At 39.7% G+C, this 21,876-nt stretch overlaps 1 protein-coding gene across 2 annotated transcripts; it reads left to right on the top strand.

Annotated features, from left to right (window-relative positions):
- The first annotated feature begins 4,429 nt into the window (after window positions 1–4,429).
- UTP6 (UTP6 small subunit processome component) lies at window positions 4,430–20,249 on the top strand. 2 transcript variants are annotated; one of them, XR_014318729.1, is made up of 22 exons: window positions 4,430–4,527; window positions 4,623–5,005; window positions 5,083–5,167; window positions 6,054–6,095; window positions 6,178–6,270; window positions 6,893–6,940; window positions 7,721–7,784; window positions 8,332–8,450; window positions 8,996–9,073; window positions 9,530–9,611; window positions 10,825–10,906; window positions 11,502–11,683; window positions 12,538–12,617; window positions 13,169–13,246; window positions 13,432–13,611; window positions 14,422–14,502; window positions 15,277–15,386; window positions 15,469–15,535; window positions 15,824–15,896; window positions 16,477–16,693; window positions 18,579–18,702; window positions 19,196–20,249. XR_014318729.1 is itself a non-coding variant. In XM_082774690.1 (20 exons), exons 2-20 carry the CDS (start codon window positions 4,914–4,916, stop codon window positions 16,632–16,634), a joined length of 1,794 nt encoding a protein of 597 aa, XP_082630816.1. In that variant the 5' UTR covers window positions 4,430–4,527; window positions 4,623–4,913; the 3' UTR covers window positions 16,635–17,316. The 2 variants fall into 2 exon arrangements, 1 of the variants encoding a protein (XP_082630816.1); XM_082774690.1 differs by lacking the exons at window positions 18,579–18,702; window positions 19,196–20,249 and having other exon boundaries at window positions 16,477–17,316.
- Window positions 20,250–21,876: the final 1,627 nt, after the last annotated feature.

Genomic DNA, 21,876 nt, shown 5'->3' with positions numbered 1-21,876 from the left:
TGGCTCTGTAGTCTATAGTCTGAATGATCCATACTTCCAGAAATAGTTTTAATGGCTGTTGCCATGACTGTGGTCAAAGTACTTTTACCATGCTAGACAAAGCTCCACAAAAGGAGATGAGAAACACAGCAGGAGGCAAATTGTGACCAAGAATTATAAAACACCAATCCTAATCCCACTTTTGGGATGGAGAAATAAATCTTTATCTGACATAATTTATGCTCTTTGATATGTCAGTACAAGCTTCAATTAAACTGACATCTTTGTATTTAAAAGATATAAGGCTTTGCTCTAACAAAGTTCTATTTTTACCTGCCTTGTTCTTTATGATGTGGCTAGGTCACCCAAGGCCATGCTGCAGTGTTATCTCCTCTCTGAACATAAACAGGTTAGGGAGGTAACTTAAGATTAGCAAGACTCTGCTCTACAATGCTCTGGCAAGGCTCCTAAGTGGAAATGTGTGTGTAAGAAGTAATATTAAAGCTCGTTAAGCAATACATTTCATGGTGTTGACAGTTTGGGAGTATGTAGGTGATGATTGATATACTTTTAAATTGTTGAAATATGACTGGCATTCCACTTGATTATGATGTATCAAGTAGAAGATGATGATTGACTAGTTGTAACTGCCCCGCCGCATTTAGACAGACTTTCAACTACTTACTAACCAGTCAAATGACAAAATCAAATTAAAAGGCATACTTATATCCACTACTGTACATGCCCCTACAGACCCTGAATAAACAGATGGATCTTGTATTGAATACCAGATGTGAATTGGCAAGGAAACAATTCAAGAGGCAGAGTTTCCCTTTAATGAAAATTCCCTCTGTATAGATGTTCGAATATTGGGGCAACTGAAAAGAAACAGAATGCCTGAAAATGAGTAGGAGAAAATCTGATTCATAAAAAATCCAAGTTCAAAGCCCAGGCAGAGAAGAAAGCATAGGTCTTGCCTTTTTTTAAGGACTCTGTGTAAGAGTCAATTGTCAGATAATAGTTCTGTTAAGGCATTAAATGAAAATGTTTATGTTTATTTCAACTGATCATAGTTGAAGAAGAGATAAGTGAGTGAATGAAATTCTAGGAAGCATTCAAACATAATGCTGCAGGGCAACCAACAAGCTGCAAGAATAAAGCTGTGCGCTGATACAGACAAGCATTTGTCTATCACAATAGAAACTTAACATTTGTATACGCACATGTACATGACAGGTACAAATACTAATGTAGATAGAGAATAGCCCAGCTGACCAATTGTAGTCTTAAATAGAAATTTTGGGAAGCTCAGAGGAGAACTGTAGTGATGAAACCACTATTTATGCAGATGATTGCCAATTTTGGCAGATGCAAACCAAAATATTATGTAAATTGTTTTAATAACAAAACGAGGGAAGTTCATGTAGTCTGAAGTTTGGGATAGTCTATCTTTAAGAGTAAATTCTAGGCTATTTTATTAACAGATGTGTTCATATATTTTTAAACCAAGGCCCCACATCCCTAGTAAATGCTTTGAAGGCTTTGTTAAAAATATGTTTCTAAGGGTGAACTGCTGGTTCAGCTAAAGCCAGTGGAAGTTTCCCAGTTATTTTCATGAGGTCAGGACATAACTGGCATTGTTTAAAATTCATCTTCATATAGTGTAAGTTAACAGTAACATACTACAAATCCAGTAGCATCTTCTAAAAAATGTAATTGCTTCTGCACTCATTTAGTAAAACAGCAGAAATAGGTATCTAAATTGATTTATCATTTAAATATTTGCCTTATGCACATTAACCTTCATGCATTTTAATATAGGCAAGCTGTAAAGCAAAAACACTGTTTTTATTCCTAATTCACGGTATATCTGTTTCTTGCAGATTTTAATCTATAAATATTAGGCTGTGACAGCTTGCCAGAACTTCTCCTGCAAGGACTTTCTGATCAGAGTTTTTCAAAAGAGACTTCATAAAAGCAGAAGTAGGAGCAGACCGAGTGACCCTACAGGTGCAAGCTGCAGCAATTGTCTCTCCAGCCTTCCCAATAGGATTTGTGAAACTCTCTGCATCTCAACATCTTTATTGGTAATGGATCCTTCCCTTAATTTGCAGTGATGCATTTGGAATGTCAGCTTCCAAAACAAGGCACATGGGAGGCATCTAAAGTAGATTTTTTGAAAGGAAAATGAACAAAGAGCATGTCAGGTTCCATTTTGATTTGCATGACAAATCCAGCATGCAGTGTTCGGGTGGGTTGGGCTGGGCTTGCCTGCCACTCACTGCATTTGTCAGTTTGGTTTGAACACTTTTGACAGTCTGTAATGTTAATTGTTCTAAGGATTGTTTTGCTGGGGGAAGAAAAGGAAAGGGTTTATTTTTTTTATTTATTTTTTTTGTACTTTTTCCATTTACAGGAAAGAAGGGATATCTGAGGGAGCAGAAAATGTTTTCGATCTGTTTTTGATCTGTTTTGCTTATAAATAATCCCATGAGGTCACCAGCAAGTTCAGTATTTTAAATGTTTTTGTTACTCCGTGTGTGTGTTTTGAGAGGGAAATACTAGGCCCCTAAACTAGAAACCTGGGGAGTCTATTGTTTTGGTGCACACCATTCTTTCTTCCTTTAAGTCCCACAGTGATGGGTCCTGCAGAGTAGTTTGTACTACGCCTATATGCTTCTACCAGATGATATTGTGGTGCTTTGACAAGTGCTAACAAGGGATTTAATGCCCCAAAAGGCATTGGTGGGCACACATTGTTAGTGGTGTGGGGACAGCATGTGAATAGCTCCCACGTATGTCAAAGACCCATTGGTAGGTATGTGCATATAACTGAATTTTCCTGGAGACACATTTAAAGGTAGCGGTTGCTGTTGCCCCATAGGGCACACACACTTCTATATCACCTGTCTTAAAACACGTTGTTTGATTGTTTTTTGTTTCAAAGTTCCTAACTGACTGGTGTTGGTAGAACACTCAAAGTTGATCACAAAAATGTTTTCAGACTGATAGAGTGAGCAAACTTGAAGGTTCAAGGGAAGACTGTGTTGATCATGTTTGTATCTGTTCACAGTTACTGCTGTTTTTCATCCAGAGGAGAGCCTAGTGCTTAAAGAAAAAGAAAAACAAGAAGATAGAAATCATATATCCCAGATGTTTCCAGGTAATGACTGACATCTACCTTTAAGCTTTGAACTCCTACACTGCATGGGGTGTTCTTATTTACATGTAGTGATCTAAGTGCACTATGACAGATACGCTTTACAGAATGCTTTGATACACTAAAGTCATGCAATCAGAGGCAGAAATGTCAAAGTAAATGAAGATATACAATCAAGCACGGTACTTCTAATCACATTCTGGCTTAGTGATTCAGTATGCTAATATGACTTCACTTTTCATGCCTCGTTGTCCTTAAGCTGTTTCAGCAGTCCGTGGACTTACTGACGAGAGTCAGTTCAAGCTGGTGCATCTCAAAAAAGTCAAAACCAAGATAATTAAAAAGTGTTAGTGATGATCATGAGTAGTATTCTTACTCCACCACTTTGAGAATGGTTAGCTTGTTGTGCTGCTTTGCTGAATGCTGAACTCGATAGGATTTGCAGGTGCTCACTGAAATTTAGGTCCAGAGAACCTGAAGGCTTTGCCTGCCAAGTGGGGATGGCTTGCACTGGGAAGGCTGTGTCAATTACTCCTCTGCCTAGCCTTGCTGTGGGAATTTCCTCCTTCCATTACAGAGAGGGCTCAGCTGCTCTGAGGCAGCTGCTGGATTTTGCAAATTGTACTGTGATTTGTAAAGGTGAATTGATAGCACAGTAATATGCAAAGCCACAGCTTGGGCTGTTCAGCGTTAAGACATGGGGATCTCCAGCGCAGACAGCCTGCATCTGGAACTGCAGTTGTCACTGCGAGGTAAGCAGAGCATGAAGCAGCTGTGATTCAGAGCTGCTTTGGCCACGAGGATCTGAACTCAGCAGCTTGTCAGGCTTGGTCTTATGACTGGATGCTGCCTCTGCATTTCCTGGTAGCTTTCCTGTTTGATCACTTCGTGGAAAACAGTGTCACTATTTCCTGTCAGAGTGAAAAGTTGCTAAACCTGTCCAAAAATTCTTTTTCTTTTTTTTTTTTATTTTTTGAATTGATGCCCAATATTAAAAACAAACTAACACAAATCCAAGTCATAACAGGTGAAAAAAATGACCACTGTACTTAATAGTTCTTGAAGTGTTTTATTTTTTTTACATAAGTCCATTTTTCTGTGCTCATTAAACTTTTTAAGCTATTCTGCTGTAATAAATCAAAAGACAATCTACACCTTTTCTTGGCTATTATATATAAGAAGTGTTGTGGCAGAAATTCTTTTGCCCCAAGTCCACTGCCTCTTCCCCTTGTGTTCCCAAATCACAATACAGTTTTTTCAGTCAACCATCTCCTGCCTTTTTCTCCATTTAGGGAGTAATCACTGCACCAGGGCAGAACACACCTTTAAAGATGTTTTTCCATCTCTCATCTACTCAGCAGCAGAAGTGACAACTCCTGCTATGGCTGGTAGGTATTTAAAATAACTCTCATAAAGAATATTATCCACCTACGTATTATTTATTTAGTTGTTTATTATTTTCCTGGGACTTCTCTCATTTAAGAAACAACTTTACTGCCACCCGATTTTCTTATTGCAAATCATCTCAGAAGGAAGGCGCCCTGCGAGAGGCCCTTTGCCCTGGAGGCAGCAACCCCCTGGCTGCAGATTCTCTGCCTCTCCGCGCCCCGTCCCCGGCCTTGCCGGACCCCAGCGCCGGCCCCGGGGGCAGGAGCGGGGCCGGGAGCGGGGCCGGGGCGGCCCCGGAAGGCGCGGGGCGGAGCGGGCGGAACTGGGGCCGGGCCGGGCCGGGCCGGGCTCAGCGCACGCGTGGGGTTCCCGGGCTGCTGCCGCCATGGCGGAGCGCATCGAGCAGCGGCTGGAGGACCGCATCCCGGAGCTAGAGCAGCTGGAGCGGGTCGGCCTCTTCACGCCAAAGGAGATCAGGTGGGGCCGCGGCCCGGCCTGAGCCGTGGGGAGCGCGGCGGCCGGGCTGCGGGGTGCTGATCGTCTCCTTCCCGCAGGGCTGTCCTCAGGAAGGCCTCGGCTCTGGAGTACAAGATCCAGCGGAGAGCTCTTCGGAAGGAGGATTTTGTCAATTATATTCAGGTGGGCTCTTCTGGGTGGCACAGCGTGCTAGGTCGTGTAGATCCAGCCCTGTAAGGGGCTAGGAAGTTTTGTAGTTATCTGCTGTTCTTTGAAGCCTCTTCTCCCTTGGCTGGCAGTGTTCAATCGTAAATGGTTTGTTAGGGCACGGAGTAATGGCTCTAAACTAAAAAGAGCAGGTTTAGATTAGATATAAGGAAGAAATTATTTATTACAAGGAAGATAAAGCACTGGAACAGGCTGCCCAGAGAAGCTGTGGGTGCTCCATCCCTGGAAGTCTGCAGGGCCAGGCTGGGTGGCGCTTTGTGCAGCCTGGTCTGGTAGATGGCATCACTGCCCATGGCAGGGAGGTTGGAACTAGGTGGTCTTTAAGGCAGGCCCCTTCCCCCCCAAACCATTCTATGATTCTGTGATGATTCTATTGGTGCGGGCTCTTTAAAGGCACGCCTGAGAATGAAACATAGCCAGGAGTTGGCATCTGTTTGGTATGAGAGAGACTTCTTCTGTGTCATGACTCTTTTACAGAGCTGCTTTTCTCTCCAGGGATGCAGAGATCACAGTTCCCTGATGTGCTGTGCAAATTGTCTATGTGTGTAAAACTTCTTCTGTAGCGTCAGGAATTTGGATTGTGGATTATAATTCTAGGAATGAGTGGGTTGCCAACAGCTCAAGTCTGGAATATACATGTAATGTGTAATAAAGATGTTTAAATTTACTTTTAGACAGCCTTAGAAAAGTAGTGGTCTGACCACAAAATCGTTGCTTACGTTTTCCTGGATGCAATTTGTATTGTCTGTGTGACTAGCTATAAAGTACTCCATCTGGATTTTTTTCTTTACTATTACGTGTCTTTTAATTTGCTTTTCAATGCTTTTTCTCTCCACTCTAGTACGAAATTAACCTGCTGGAACTGATCAAGAAAAGAAGAGCAGTAAGTTTGACAGTTCTTTAGAATGCAAAATGCTATGCACCGAATTCTCTAGTGCAATAAAAACAATACTTTTTTCTTCTAGCGCATTGGATATTCATTTAAGAAGGAAGAAATTGAAAGCTCTATTGTGCATAGGGTCCACAGCCTCTTCAAACGTGCCACAGGAAAATGGAAAGTAAGTTTGTTTCTTTCATTTATGGTGACAGGTTGAAAAACACCCTTTTGGCATGTTGTGATGTAAAAAATGAATCTAAATATCACTGCTGCCAAAAAATTTCAGTAATACAAAGGAGAGTAATAGCAAGAACTAAGCAGAGGTTTGGTCTTACAGTTAGCAGTGTCCTAGAAGTAGATCATTCACATCAAACGTTTTTTGTATATTTTGTCTTTTTCAGTCATTAGTCGTCATCTGTCTTGAGGCATATATTGCTGTGCAAGTTTTGTGTATCTGCTTGAAAGGGCTAGAAATGGAATTAAAAGAACTTTAACTTGCTTTGGGCAAAGACTGTTGTGATACCTCTTAGGGTAAAACCTAAGTGATGTATTGAAGGAATTATTACAGTGAGTTCTCTATTAAGTTCAGCAAAGGGTGTATATTGAGATGGAAAGTTGGTTTTCTTCAGATGTTTTGCAGGAATTTTAAAATCCAGGAAAAAAAAGTGAATTTGGGATTCAAAATTCGTTCTCTCCGCATGCTAAGTGGTTGTACCAAGTGCATATTGTTTGCTTTTCAATGTGAAAAAGTGAGTTTGTACTTACTTGTAAAGTTGATTCTCTCTCCCCTGCATTTCCACCAGGAAGATGTTCAGCTTTGGCTGTCACATGTTGCATTTTGCAAGCAGTGGGTGAGTTTTCAAAATGCTTATCTTATTGATTCAAGGTATTGGATTACTGCTCAGTCAGGCATCTGGAGCTTGTGTTACAAGATAGGGAACAATTTTTTCTGCAACATCCTGTAGTACTGAAATCATTTTAATGTTATAGTTGGAGCTGCCTGGGAATTTCAGTGATCTAAGTGCACATTCTGACTCAGATGAATTAGTATGAAATTTGATGGTTTCTGATTGCGTTGAATCTAGAGTATCGTTGGTTTAAGAGCATCATAACCATGGTTATCCTTTCTCTGGAATGAATGAATCACCTGCCTATGAATTCTGCTTTTGTTCCGAACATTTTTTGTAGTCGATATGCTAAGAAGTGTAATATTGGCAGTTTAATACTTTATAAACTTCTCCGTGCAAGTCTTCATGTCATTCTAGCATTCATTTTCCTTCCTGTACTGAAAAGTTGATCTTGTTATAGTAATGCAAGTGGCCAAGGAAAAATGCAGTCTTTACCTTAGAAGTGGTCAGTGGGGCTATGTATTTGTGACTTAAGCAACACCTGTGTTAGTTGTCTAAGTCCAGAAGGTTTGAGTTAACTGTGCTAATGCTCTCTGGTAACATTTGAAAGCAGGTCAATATTACACATGTAGAAAAACTTTATACCAAAGTTAAATAGTAGAGAAGTGTCTTTTCTGGTACAATTGCATTGCAACTAGTAACCTTTCATACTAAAACTTTGGTTGGCTCAGTTTGGTACTGGAGTGGATAAAACAAAACTTTTTTTTTGTTTGTTTTTTACAGAATGCAAAACATCAGCTTAGCAAAGTGTTTTCTACCATGTTGGCCATTCATTCCAATAAACCAGGTAAATAAGTGGTGAATGCTATTCAAATGATGCTGTATAGGCTGTATAGCATTTGTTTCAAGTTTTTAATATATTTCAGTTCAAGCTATTGGGGTAAAAGTTCCTGTTCTCTTTTCTTTGCCTTGTTGCAATGTCAGAGAAAAGGTCTCTGGTAGAGGTTGTGCTGAATAATCAAAAGGTGATGTGAAGTGGGAGCCCATGTGCTTTGAATGACAGTCCCCCAGGTAGACTGAGGTTTTGGTAGGTGTTTCAGAGGCACTTGTTGAATACTTTTGGCTGCTTTTTAGGATTGAAGACATGACCATATATCACTGAATTTGTAGCTATGCTAGATTAAGCTTCCTGGATCTGCTTAGCTTTTAGTCTCATTTAACTTGGTCTTAATATGAGAGATCATCAGTCCTATTCCATAGTTAAGCTCATGCATCAGGGGTAGCTACATTGAAAAAAACAACTTGTACATTCTGGATAATAGCTTCAAAATGGGTTCTTGTGACCAGCCACTTGCTTTGCATTAAAATGAATTAATTCACATCTTCTGTTGCAGCACTGTGGATTATGGCAGCAAAATGGGAAATGGAGACACGACTCTCATCAGAAAGTGCGAGGCACTTGTTCCTTCGTGCTTTGCGCTTCCATCCAGAGTGTCCAAAACTTTATCAAGAGGTGAGTTCGTGATTTTCTTCTATGAGAAGTTATTTGATTAGTTGAAGCAAATCAATCCAGCAAATTTCTCATATCAGGCTGGTGAAAACTTTTTCCACCAGTGGGGGGAATGTTATCAAAAAGATTTAAAAATAGATGAAAAATGCTTTGTATTGGTAAGATGCATCATTTTTTTTTTTTGGTTTTGTTTCAGCAAATCTTGTACTTATGTTTGCAAATTGAGGATTTTGTATTCTCTGATTTAGATTTGGCATCCCTAGTGTTTGGTAGGGAGCATGCTTTTCTTTGAGGGCAAGTTAAGGTTTAAAGAATGACTAGAAAATTGGAATTTCTGAATGTGTGAAATGTCTGAGTATATACAGCAGATGGCTATATGCACAAATCTTTATAAAGCAAGGCTCTCAAACACGTGTGGGATATTGGCAAGACATGATTTATAGCTTCACAGAGCTTGTTTTTCTTCATGTTTGTGGACTTAGTGTATTTTATGCTTTATCCACCCTGCCTCCACACCTCCCATCTTTTAACTATTCTCTTTCTTGCAGTATTTCAGAATGGAGCTGATGAACGCTGAAAAACAGAGGAAGGAAAAGAAAGAATTTGAACAAGCCAAGATGGACTTGGTGGGTCCCCTAAATTTGAGATACTGTCTGGTTACATATCACACATTGGAAAGTGTAGTTTTATGGGGTCTATATAACAATTTGAGGACAGCTTAGGGAAAGTTTTTTTTCATGCCCTGTGCCTATGTTAAACTTTTTGAGTGTTGGTTGATGCTCAGCTCAAATACTTTATGCTTTGTTTTTAATTTATATTTGTAAAGTCTTTTGTTATGTCGCCCAGTTTGAAAGTTAGTAGTCATTTCTGGAAAGGAATATTTAAAGTGCTTTTTTATTTTTAAAGTAATTTTTTTTTCCTCTTATTTCATTATGGTTGGTTTGGGCAAATTATAGATTAAGATGGATTTAGGTGAAGATAAAAATTAATATCTTTTTCTGATGTTTTTTTCCACGTTTGCAAAAATGGTAGCTGAGGAAGGAAAAGGTTTTTTTTCAACAATGTTATACTTGATATTGCAGGGGGAATTCAATTATTCTGAAGAGATTCTTAATGGGGAGCTGGCTCGCATAATCTACAGGGATGCTGCTCAGAAAATTAAAGGTGATTTAACGTTACTTGTACTAAGGAAAATGTCAGTTCTCCAGTTGATAATGCAAATAGGTTTAGTTCCAGTGTACACACATACAAATTTTCAAATAACATCTTTTTCAGGATGCCTAGATAATGCCAAACTATAAATGAACAGAAGTAATTTGTTCTGATTTCACAACCGTTCTTCATGCTGACACCTCTTCCAGTACAACAACTTTTGGACTGAGTGGCATAGGTTCTGGGCTTACAGTCTCAAAACTTGTTTGTCTGTTTAAAAATGTGAAGGGAAGATAGTTTAGAATTATTTAGAAAGTTTTTTGTTTGTTTGCTTTTTACTGAACACTAGATCACAACTAACCAGTTAGCAGTAGTGACAAGGAAGAAAAAAATCAAACTAATAATAAAACAGGTTAGGTGATTTTAAATTAACTTAGTAAAGTTCACCCATTTTATTAAGAAAATTGGCTGAAATAGCTGCAAAGTAGTAGCAGGTATCTTTGAGAAACCATGACAGATGTAGATGTTTTAGAAGGCAACAGACATAATATAATAATGATATTGAAAAGTAAAGGGGAAAAAGAGGATATTAGAGCAAACTAGAGAAAGAGTTGGCTTAATTTAGATTCCTGCAGAAATAGTGGAATAAATAGGCATATAAATGATTTGTAAACACCTAAAGGTAAGGCGGTGAGTAATGATTGATAGTGATTTGCTGTGAAGTCATAGGTCAAGTCATGTTACCTGGCATTCTCAGAGATAAGTTAGCAAGATACAAGGTGGATGGATGTAGTTCATTGACATACTGTGTGCCATTTTGGAGAGGCTTGTGCTGTGCATGGAGCTGTTCCGTGTTTTCTTGGAAGAACTGAATGAAGGTGTAGAACAGGTGCTGGTAGGCAAGTGGAACCAAGCTGGAAGGATCTGTTGGCGTGTCAGAGGACAGGACTAGTTTATCACCTTGGAATCTGGAGTGTCCTGCCTCTCGTGACATCTTTTTGTCATGGGCCAATATGAAATCATGAAGAATCCAGTCAGGCAATTAACATAGTAACATATGGCTTACCATATGGCTTGAATACTGAGACTTGCAGAAAAGAGTATCTGTCTGAAGACTTAAATGGTATCTGTGCCTTGAAAAAAGCTTACGAAGATACAAAAATACAAAGTATGTAATGGGATGTAATATTCTACTTGGTACCATTTTTCCTCTCTTGATTTATAGGTGTTGAGTTCCATCTGGCTGTGCTTTCTATTGCAAAGCTCTTTGATTTTACCCAAGATTTGCAAAAAGAAATTCTTGAAAGGTGAGCTTTTTTTTTTTTTTTTTTTTTTAACATGCATGCTCTTATTACTTCACTAATTAATAGTGAGCTTAGAGATTAATGACTAAAAGCTGTTCCTCTAGGAAAATAAAAATCTAAGGCGTTAAGGTGTATTTGAAATACTTCAAGAAAAGCAAAGTGTCTGAGGCATGCATACTCTTTACAAAAAAATGCTTGTATCTGGCTTCAGGTTAGGATTTGAAAACCTGCTAAGAAAAATGCAGATGAAATACAGTTGTCACTGAATTATTCAAACAGTTGTTTCCCTTACTTAAGTGTAGGAACCATGGAATTTCTGGTTTACTTCGTGGTTCTGTATCTTTGGCTTCCCCAGTTGTTCTTCTCTCAAAAGAAAGGTGTCTCTGGAAATACCAGTCTAGTTCATGCTATTATTGGAGAATATATATATATTAAAATAAACTAATATTTTTCTTGTTGAAAGGTAAATTTTTTTCTAACATTTGACTGTTTAGAAATTGAGTGCATTTCTATACATGATACCAACACAACAACCCTTTTAAACGTACTTGTACAAGAATGTTGGTTGTACAGGGGTGTTACAGACATGGCTTGTTAGTTTGCAGACTGAATATGCCGATGATCCTCTTACGTGGGACTACATGGCCCGTCGAGAGCTGGGTCTGGGGTCCCTGAAGTCCACAGAACCCACTACAAAACAGATGAAAGTATCCGAAATGACCCAGAGGGAGGAACGGTGCTGTGCAGTCTTTGAAGAGGCTGTGACAGCTGTCCCCACAGGTGAAATATTCTGCCTTCATGTTAACATCTGTTTTTCCTGGTATTTTAGCATACTGTGAAAGCTTTGAAGGAGTTGTTGGCAGGCTCTACCATACCTTGGAGGATGCAGGCAGCTTTTAGATGCAGTTCAAGATCCATTTTTATGTGTTACTCAGGTTATTTTCAAATGCATCTATGGTCTTGAAAGAATTGCTTAACAAAGTGGTTTTTGTTGCTTACTTGTAACATTAATGTGACTTAATTGATGAGGAGAATAGAAACTCACATCTAGACAGATGAACAGAGGTTTGGGAATCGTAAATAAAGTTACCTGAATAAAGGAAACCTGTAGATAAAATGAAGTTCGTTGTTGGTTAGCCGTGAGTAAGCAATGCTTTTGAGTTGCCAGTGGAAGGGATATCCAACTTCATCATCTGTCATTGTCCTTATTCTCAAAAAAGTCTATCAGGATACTGGCATGGAGTAGACTCAAACTTGCTGCTAATTTAGCCTTTGGGGTCAGACAGACAAAGGATTTTCTCAGCTGCCTGAGAGTGCTGTCACTCCTGCAGGCCCATTGAAAACTACAAGCAAAGGGTGCACTGAACATTAATTGGGACAGCATTTGTGGAAGCCTCAGCTGAACTAAGAGCTTGATGATGTTTAGAAAGAATTAGTGACTGCAGCTTATGCTGGGAAGTCATTTTGAAACGTTAATGTTTTAAATGCAGGGCTTCTTGTACAGTGTAATATTAAAACAAAAATGGCATTAGCATTTAGTGCTTGGATTCTCTCTATTCTTTACCTTAAAGACAAATATTTGTGTTTACTGTTGTGATTCAATGAAGCGTGATACTATGCCTTTCATTCTACAGAGGACATGTGGAAATGCTACATCACTTTTTGCTTAGAGAGATGTAACAGGAAAACCAACAGTGAAGAATTAAAGCAAAAGGTAAAAAGGTCATTAGGAAATCATAGTAACAAAACAAGACTATTTTTACTGACCTATGTAATCTTTCAGACAAGGAGTAAGTGTATTTGATTTTTTTTTTATCAGAAATAGAGACAAGTGGCTGTGATTAAAAATAACGTAGTCTCCATCTGATGGAGTCAATTTTACTGTTGGGCTTACATGTGGCCTGCCTGAACATGAATACACCAGGCATAAACCAGGCTTGTCAGTAAAGTACTGCAAGCTCCTTGGATGGAAGTTGCTAAGAGTGCAAATCATCCTTTTGTAATCATCCTTTGTGGTTATGTTCCCTTTTAATACAGTAAAAGAACATTGCTTTGTTGTTCTTTTGCTCCTTAAAGAGGAGGTGTAATTCAAATGCTTAAATTCCACCTTTATCTTGTAATGTACATGGGCACATAAAGCATTAGACTTATAACTTTTATTGAATTTCAGTGATGTTTTGATACACAAATTCATTGGGCTTCTGGTAATGCTGGGATCTTTTATATGAAGGAATAATGCTTATTTTTTTTTTGTTCTCTGTGTAGAGACTGGAGAGGACACTAAGTGTGTTCAGCAAAGCGCATGAGTCCAGTTTGCTGCCAGAATCTCTCTATAAGCAGTGGGTAAGAGTTGATACAGAAGAATAGACTGGGACACTGTCCTGCATTGATGCATGCCTAAAACTGCCACTTTGTGTAGCTAGTAAAGTGGGCAATATTGTGTGCAAGGCCTTGCTTTTAACACAATGCTACTAATCTCGTGTGATTAGCTGCATCTGCTATGTATTTATTTTTTAATTTTTTTTTAGCTTCAACTATTACTGGAGTCCAACCTTTCCGAGAAGGCTACAGAGGTGGCAGAAGCTGCAACTAAGCGCTTCAGCCTGTCAGCAGAAATGTGGCAGATGAGGCTGCAGGTGTTGATCCAACTGAAGAATGACAACGTGACCCAGTGTTTTGAAGAAGCCTTTAAGCACTTGAAATCTAAGGTCTGTGCTGCTTTTGTGGACTTGCATGCATTAAGTCTTGAGTAGGAAACCTCTAACACTTGAAACATTTTTTTCCTTCACAAGACATACACAACCCCTAACAGCTTTTAAAGTCAAAACTAAAAGCTTAACATTTCACATGCACATTGCATTTGGGAGCATCAAGAAATTGCAGATTAACTTCAAATTCAAAATTGTACAGTTTGAATGCTCAGAGGTGATATTTTGCATGCTTTTTTTTTTTTTTTGCATGCTGGTATTTGTGTCTTGAAAAGTGTTTCCTTTCATCACTGTCCTGATGCATTGTTTGTTTGGGGGTGACAAGCCTTAAATTAGCTATCTGCTTATTTGCTGTTACATTTCAAACTATGCCCACATGGAAAGATGAGAGGAAGCAAGCAGGTGATATGTTCCTTTTCTTTCCTATTCTCAGACGTTACCTTTGTACTCCAGTGCTTTGTGATACACAAGAATTCATCTCCCATCCCCAGCAACCTGTCTAGCAGCTGTCCATCTAAGCAGTATTTGTCCTGTAAGTTAGGGAGGAGACAAGAAGTGATTTCAGTGCGCAGTTCAAAGTTGTCTTTCTAAAAGCTGTATCTAAAGGACAGTTTGCAGAATCACAAAATTGTAGGGGTTGGAAGGGACCTCGACAGATTGTCACATCCAACCCTCTTGCCAAAGCAGGTTCCCTAGAGAGTTTTTACAGCAGTTGTGATGTAAAACCTGGTAGATGTGTTGCTATCTGTTTCTGTAAATCAATCTGAGTTACTGTATTCTAATCAGTTGATTTTTCTGCTTACCTTGTAGGGCACTTTGCCATTATGGACCCTCTGGGTGGAATGGAGTGAAGGCACAAATAGCAAGCAAGACACAGAAGCTCTCTACCAGGTACTAAGCTAATAGAAATCTTCTTTTTATGACCATATGTAAGTAAACAGGAACTGTGTGTGGATGGAGCATTTAACAAGTGCCTTATACTGCAGTTCCTTTGTGGATTTGTTGATATCAAAACATTTCAAGTAAAACTGTTACCAAGAGTCAGCTGAATGTGAGCTCATAAGCACATATGTCATCCCCATGCTTCAAAGACATCTAGATGTTTGTAAGCACAACTATTGATGGGCTCTTACTTCATGATCTGGAATTTTTGCAGTATTTTCAGATGTCTGTCTGAACACAAAAAAGAGCATTTTCCAATCTGTGTGAAAATGTCAGCTTTGTTGCAGAGGACTTGAGAACAAAACAGGGATTTGAATCCCACTGTAAATTTTCTAAATCGCTGAGGGCAAAACATGTGTTATTTGCCTGGCATTTTTTTTTCTTTTCTATTTACAGCATATAACACTTATTTCCAGTGAAAGCTTAAATTCGGTTGTTTGCAGAGCATTGTAAAACCCTCTCATGAAGGATGATAGAGGAATGCCAAATGCCAGCTGCATGGATTATGGAAAAATAAATGTATTTTAGATTACAACTAATATTCTAGTTCAAAAAATATTGGTGGTTTTACATAATACTGTTTTTCAGACATCATTCAGGGTGCCTTTGTCAGTACTTTGTCTCATGAGATCTGCTGCATGTCAGATATCTAATTAGAAGGTACTGTTCAATTTCTTCTTCCTTGTTGCCTTTTAATTGTAGTTGGTTCTCTTTAACTTGCAGAGATCCTTGAATGCCACAGCTCCTGCTGAATCTGTGACTATGAAAGAAAAATATCTCGACTGGGCTTATAGGAATGGTGGTTATAAGAAAGTAAAAAGAGTCTTTACCAGGTAACAAAAACTTTAAATCTGATTATTCTAGGGCAAATTGTAAAAGGCATAAGGTTTAAAGTTATTTCTGTTTTTACTTTAGCCTACATGAAAATCGTCCACTTTCACTTGACTTCTTCAGGAAGATGATTCAAATTGAAAAGGAGCAAGTAAGTTGCTGAAGATCCAACTAGCACCTTGTATTTGTAAAATACACTTCCAACTTTGATGTAAAATTAAGGGCTTAAGAGTAGTGTTATTAGTTTGTAATCGGTTCGTATTTGTCTTTCAAAGTTGATTCATAGCATATAATGCAAAACCAAATTCCATGGTAACTAATCTTTGGCAACGTGTGGGTATGTATAATTACCATGACTCTTTTACTTTGTAAGAATCTAATCAAGCTGCAGATTCACTTCTGTGAAAATAAACGGTCTTTTAATACCTTCCTTTGTAAGGAATCCTGCAAAATGCTTCATCTGAGAGAATACTACGAACGTGCCTTGAGAGAGTTTGGTTCAACGGATTCTGGTAAGGGATTTTTGTCTTTTCAGTTCAGTGCTGCCTCCTTTATTTCTGTCAGTTTGAACAAAAATAGTTGTTTGTTCTGTCCTTGTGATTACTGTCATGCAGAGTGGAGCTTAATTCTTCTGTGCCCTTAAGTGTGTGACACTGCAGTGACACTACACTTGCAGTCCGGGGCCTTCGTTTATGGTAGTCTAGCTTCAGCAGAATTACTAGCAAATAATAGTTTTGAACATTGGCCCGGAATAAGAGATGCACATCAGCTTTAATTTACATTTGTGAAAAGTATGGAGCTGTGTTTTTATAATCAGGATTTTTGCAGTATGCCTTTTAAGAAGTTAAATAGGTCTATTTCCCTGATGCTATAGGAAGCTGCTGCTAAAGGGTTTTGTTATTTCTGTTCCATCTGGGAGCAGAACCCAGACGTTTGGACTGCAAGGGACTGAGGGGAAGAGGTTTGACAAACCTCGTTGCATTAAGACCAAGAACACTTATAAAAGGAGCATTTCTTGGTTAGGTTTAGTATGTTTGTTAAGTAATATCAAATCAAAATCTAACCAGAAGTTTTTTTTTTTTTCATTTTAAGATCTCTGGCTGGATTATATCAAAGAGGAACTAAGCCATCCCCAAGGCAAACCAGAAAACTGTGGGAGTATTCACTGGCGAGCTGTGAAGATGTTGCAGGGAGATCAGGTGGAAGACTTCATTTCCAAATATACTTTATTGCAAACTGGACATTTATGAAAAAACTAAAAATAGTTACATTGTGACATTGTGGATTCTTTTTAAACTTTTATACAAAGGTAAATATGTTTCTGGATCATATTAAAGTGTACTTTTTTTTTTTTTACTTGCATATGTGAAAAAAATTGTCTCCTCCATTGCAATGGTTATTAGCCTTTCATCTCAGTGACGGGTTCAAGTGCACATTTGGAGAAAGCAGAGGAGCCTGTGAGCACGTTCTTTGAGAATTCTAAGAGATTTATTTCTGCCCAGTTATTGAGGTGGAATAATCTTAATACATCAGCTTTTACACTCTGGAAAGTTAATATTACAACACATAAATGCCAAAAAAAACCCACGCCACCATGAAAAAATACAACACCTTACATCTGTGAGATGTATTAAAGTTGAGTAACGGAACACTGGAGAATCAATCTGTAAAATGATGGTATTTATTTATTGTTTCTTAACCTTGAAGTCATCTGTAACCTTCTTTTCAAACACCAAACAACTTCTGTCAGCACCTTGAGTTAGTGTTTGCATCCTACATTGTAATTCTGAGAGTGACTATGAAATGTGGAGGTGAGCTGAGAATCTGCCAAAAATGTTCCTGATGTGACAAGTTCTGATCTACGCTTCAACCTTCTGTCCTCAATCCCTGAAAAACTGGCTAACAGTTTGAGACACTGCTGTCCGTGGCTGTTTGCAGAACTACGTTTTCTGGTATCACGCTTGTTAAATCAACATAAATGCTATCACTGGGCCATTAGCTCATCCTGTAGAGGAGTTCTAGGGAAAGTAAAGGAATGTGCAGCAATAGTTCCTTTTCTAGTCACAGAGAAAAAAGTTTTGTGTCATGTACTCAAAGAACTACGGCCAGCACTGGTCTCTGTGTGTAAAGGAGGCGTATAACGCTGTGAGGCAGGTGGGCGCTCAGCGCTGCGGAGGGAGAAGCAGCTGCGGCCATGCTCTGCCGCTCGCTGGTGCTCTTGGCTGTCCCGGTGCCGCCTCACCGCCAGATTTCCCTCTCCCCTTCCCGTGGCAGCCGCCGGTTCGAGCAGCGGGGCCCGAAGCACGGTTGAAGCCCGGCCGCCCCTCGCGGAGCACCGCGCACCTCACGGCGCGCTGAGGGGACGGGCAGGGCGGGAAGGCGCCGGGGCGGCGCCGCCGTCTCCTCAGGGCCGCGGCTGCGCGTCCGGCCGCCGCCTCAGCGGCTGTGGGGGGTGGCTCCGGTGGGGCGGGCGGGCCGGTTCGCTTCTCCCGGCCGCGGAGGGGAGGAAAAGGGGGCTCCTGCTGTGGTGCTGCCCCAAGGACGCGGTGCTCTGCCCGCCTCGGCCCCTCTCAGGCCGCTCCCGGCAGCCGGCGCGGCCCCGGGTGTGTGTGTGCAACTGGGAGCCCTGCACCACGGCACCGTGTGGGGGCTGCTCGCCGAGGAGTTTGTCTCTTGTAATGCCCCTGGTGGGGGTCACTCACCTCGCTTTCCTCGTCGGGGGCCCTCAAATCACGTCCTCTATCTTTAAGAAGTTCCTCAGGGCTGCTGGAAGCGCTGGTCCTCAGCTGTGCCCTCAGCACGGCGGCCCCCACAAGGTGGTTGGACCATAGTTGGTGGTCTTTGTGCTTATACTTCTGTCTGTCTTCTTTGTGTTGTTAGCAGCTTTTGCTATCTGCTGCTGTTCCCCAACTGCTATGTGTTGGGTCAGTTTTGCACCCTGTTCCCCAAATTTAGGTTGGTAGCAGGATTTCTGCTGTGACTGAGGAGGCTAGCTGGTCTGTGGTGGCTGCTGCCACCTTTGGCAGATCAGCTTTCTGAAATCAAAGCCTGTCTGGTTTAAAACCTCTGATTCATCAAGGGAACAAACAGGTCGTGCCCAAGAGCTCCAGAGCACTCAAATACAGTAGCAGTTGCGTGAGCCTTGCTGGAGGAATCAATGAGAGGCAACCAAATTATTTAAAACTATTTTGTAGGTGATGGCTGCCTCCCTTGAGCACACAACCTTTGAGGAGGAGCAACTTCCTGACAAGAGGGAAGCTAAGAACTGGAAGCCCAGAAAAGTTAATCCTATAATACTAGGGCAAACCAAAGCAGATGGTAAGTAATGGAACTCTGCTTGAGGAAAGATACTTAAAACCTTTTTGTGATACATAGGAAATGCCTGTTGAATTACTTTGCTAAACTGCTTTCATGTAGATATTTGTGCATTCCTATGAATGAGAGTGTTTCATTAATAGTACAAAAAAATATTTTTTGTAAGCCAAAGCGATAGCATTTCAACATAATTTTAAAAAATAATAGATATGAATGTGGTGAAGAAGGTCTGCTGGTTCCTCTGCCATGGTTTAAAGAATAATGTTTCAACAAGAGTTTATGGAATATCTTTACTTCAGCTAGTGTTGTGATGTGTGCCTGTTTCTGACATTCCCAATCATCTGAAACCTAAAGAACCGCTTGAAATAGCATCTGTTATAATTACACCATTAGTTAAAAAGCACATTCACATACTTAGCCAAATGATTCCATCTTAAGCATTTAATTGTTCCCATTTAATTCCTAAATATCTCTGTTGGCTTTCTTTTGTTTTTAGAATGTTTGCGGAAGAACATTCCACGTGTTCTTGACAGTGACTCTGAAGAAAGTGAATTCTCTGATACCTCTTCGTATGAAGATGATGTTGGTCGATCTCCTGCTGACTATCATTATGTACAGCCTGACCTAGAAGACCTGAATTGTGAAATCTCGAATATGCTTGAGAATGTTACTTCTCCTGAGCAGCAAACTGCTTCAGTGTATGAGGTAGAGGACTGGGATAAAGAATTGGAGGAGTCTGAAAGTAATCCTTATGGTGAGTACAAATTTACTTGTACTTCATTTGAGTATGTGGAGGTAGGTGCTGTGTAGGAAAATGTATTAAAATAACTCCATAAATAACTCCACATTCTTTTTTTTTTTTTTTTTTTTTTTGAATCATTTTATGTTTACATTTACCTCATGGATTTGTAATGTATAATTTTGTTGCCAAATATAGGAGTTATAGGCAATGTTGTCAAGTTCACATGTAAATCTTGCTTGAGCAATTGAATTCTTAAGGAGTGAAATGGTAAGAATAGTGTATGGGTATCAAGTTTCTCTGGAGAAGTTAGCACTCTATTATAATGCATCTTTGTTACTCTGAATCAGAAGAGTTCAGGAACTCTCCTTCCCTCCAAGCATCCAGCCCTAATGTCCATCAAGAGTGTGGGCTTTTTGGGTGTGGAGCGGTGTAAGCACTCAGTCTCTGTTGTGAATATGGTTTGTTGTTGCTTTTGCTGTAGGTGTTTTCTGTGTCGTGTGGTGGTTTTTTTGTTTGCTTCTTTGGCATTTTTTTGAGTTGAGGGTGGTTTTTTTTTTTAATTATATATTTTTATTTTACTTTGAAGCTTGATTCTCTGAAGTCTTTGTGCATGTAATTGACAATGTTCCTATCGATCCCACGGACAAAGGTGCAATGGATAGAAGCACTTTCATCCACATCTTTAAAGTCATATTAATCCTGTGGTTTGTAATCTGTTTTACAGTGACTCATGTATTGAACTGAGACATTCAGGCCAGGCGGTGTGTTGGGATAAAACAACTGGATGGTGTTTAGCCAACAGTGAGCGATAACCTGCTGTGTCTTTGTGGACATAGAAAAGAACCATTTCCATTTTCTTCTCATTAATGTGAATGAATTTATTGGAATTAAATACGCGCAGTTCATTCTTTATATAGGAAATACCGATTCTCTGTTTACAACAGCCATTTATGGAATTAAAATATTCCAGTTCCATAGGTTGATAACAGAATGAACTGGGAAAGTTTTTGCAGCCTTCTATAAAATCATTCTGATTTTAAAGTGGGAATATAGCAGGAGCTTTTCATATTGGGTAACCTGAGAAAAAGACTGATTCTTTTATGGGTGCTAATTCCTTTTTGTATGTTTCCCTCTTTCATTCTGGGCTGTCCTTTAAATCTCGTCTGTTCAAATTTATGGAATGTTTTGATTTTTTTGTTATATAGATTTTTGTTTTAGCTGTCACAAGTTCTCATCTTTTCCTGTATTCAGTTAAGTCATCTTGACCTGTAGTTTATGCTCTTCAAATGCTCACAAATTTAGTTGGAAGAAGCTGTGATTATGGGACTTGAGTGCTTGCAACACTGAATACAGGTGCCTGAGTTGTTGACTACTACAAATCAAAAACATGCTTGGTTAATCATTTTATGGCATTTTGCCTTCATTGAATGCAAGTGTTTTTAAAATTTGTCCTGCAGCACTACTGGAAAACTAGCCAGTAGCATGTACTGGCCTTTCAGCATCTGCTCTCTATAAATCTTTTGCTTGTGTAGAAGGACTTTGCTCTGTTTTTGTGCTAGGTTGGTTAAATAAACAGTTTATTAGGCTTAATTCTAGGCTAGTGAAAATACTGTTCAGAGGTAGCTTTTATAGAACCCCGCCCTTCTGTTTCTCTCCAGTGACCCAGTCTTAAAAGGGCTTGGAGGTATCCTAATTTGGGATGTGGTTGTGGAGAAAGAGGGAGAAATAAGGGAAATGGCTTCATGAACCTTTTGTGCCTGGAGAGAAGAGAACTGCATGCATTTTAAGAGCTAGTGTTAGATGTTCTGAATTCAGGTATATCATTGAGCTTTTCAGAAAACTATTTTGTCTCTGTGGCAGGAACCTTCATTAAAATGAAGATGTTGTCAAATTCAGCTTTCTGTTTGCTTTGTTTTTAGGTCTAATTCATGAGTGCTGGCAGATCAGACTGAAATTCTTGACTGGAAAATGCTGTAGAAGTGCAAAATAATCTGCTACATTATACCGCTAGTTTTCTAAATACCTTTCATGGTTTACGTCTTTTCTTTCATCTTTAGATGCTGGTGATCTCTACTGCGGAAGCTTTCAGGAAAATAATCCTTTGGTCTCATACTCCTTGCAAGAGGAATCATTGTACAACCCATGTTGTCACCATGCGGCTAGTCTTGCTTTTACACTGCCAGTTAGAGTGACTGAGATTGGCCAGTTTGATGATGCTGATGAATGAGATCAGAACTAAGTACGGCTTCTGAGTTGGATTGTGTTCTTCGCCAAGTTGTGTCAAGCCATTTGGCTTGCTTGCAGAGTTCTGCTTAAGGCCCGAAATGTCACGCCATCTCTGAAGTTTATCTTAGACTGTTTCTGAGGTGTTTATTAAGCGACTACACCTGACCCCTGGGGACCCAGAGTGCAGGTGCTAGCTGCACGCAGTCAAT

This window comes from Aythya marila (genome assembly GCF_965140915.1).
Source record: "Aythya marila genome assembly, chromosome: 18".
NCBI lineage: Eukaryota > Metazoa > Chordata > Aves > Anseriformes > Anatidae > Aythya > Aythya marila.
The sequence above is the reverse complement of the archived record's forward strand: the minus strand, read 5'-3'. Positions and strand labels throughout refer to the sequence as shown.

Excerpts from the sequence above, each read along its gene's own strand:
- UTP6 (XM_082774690.1), top strand. The coding sequence starts at position 4,914 with ATGGCGGAGCGCATCGAGCAGCGGCTGGAGGACCGCATCCCGGAGCTA. Across the intron at positions 7,785-8,331 it reads CATTCATTCCAATAAACCAG|CACTGTGGATTATGGCAGCA; the intron begins GTAAATAAGTGG and ends CTTCTGTTGCAG. Across the intron at positions 9,074-9,529 it reads AACAAGCCAAGATGGACTTG|GGGGAATTCAATTATTCTGA; the intron begins GTGGGTCCCCTA and ends TTGATATTGCAG.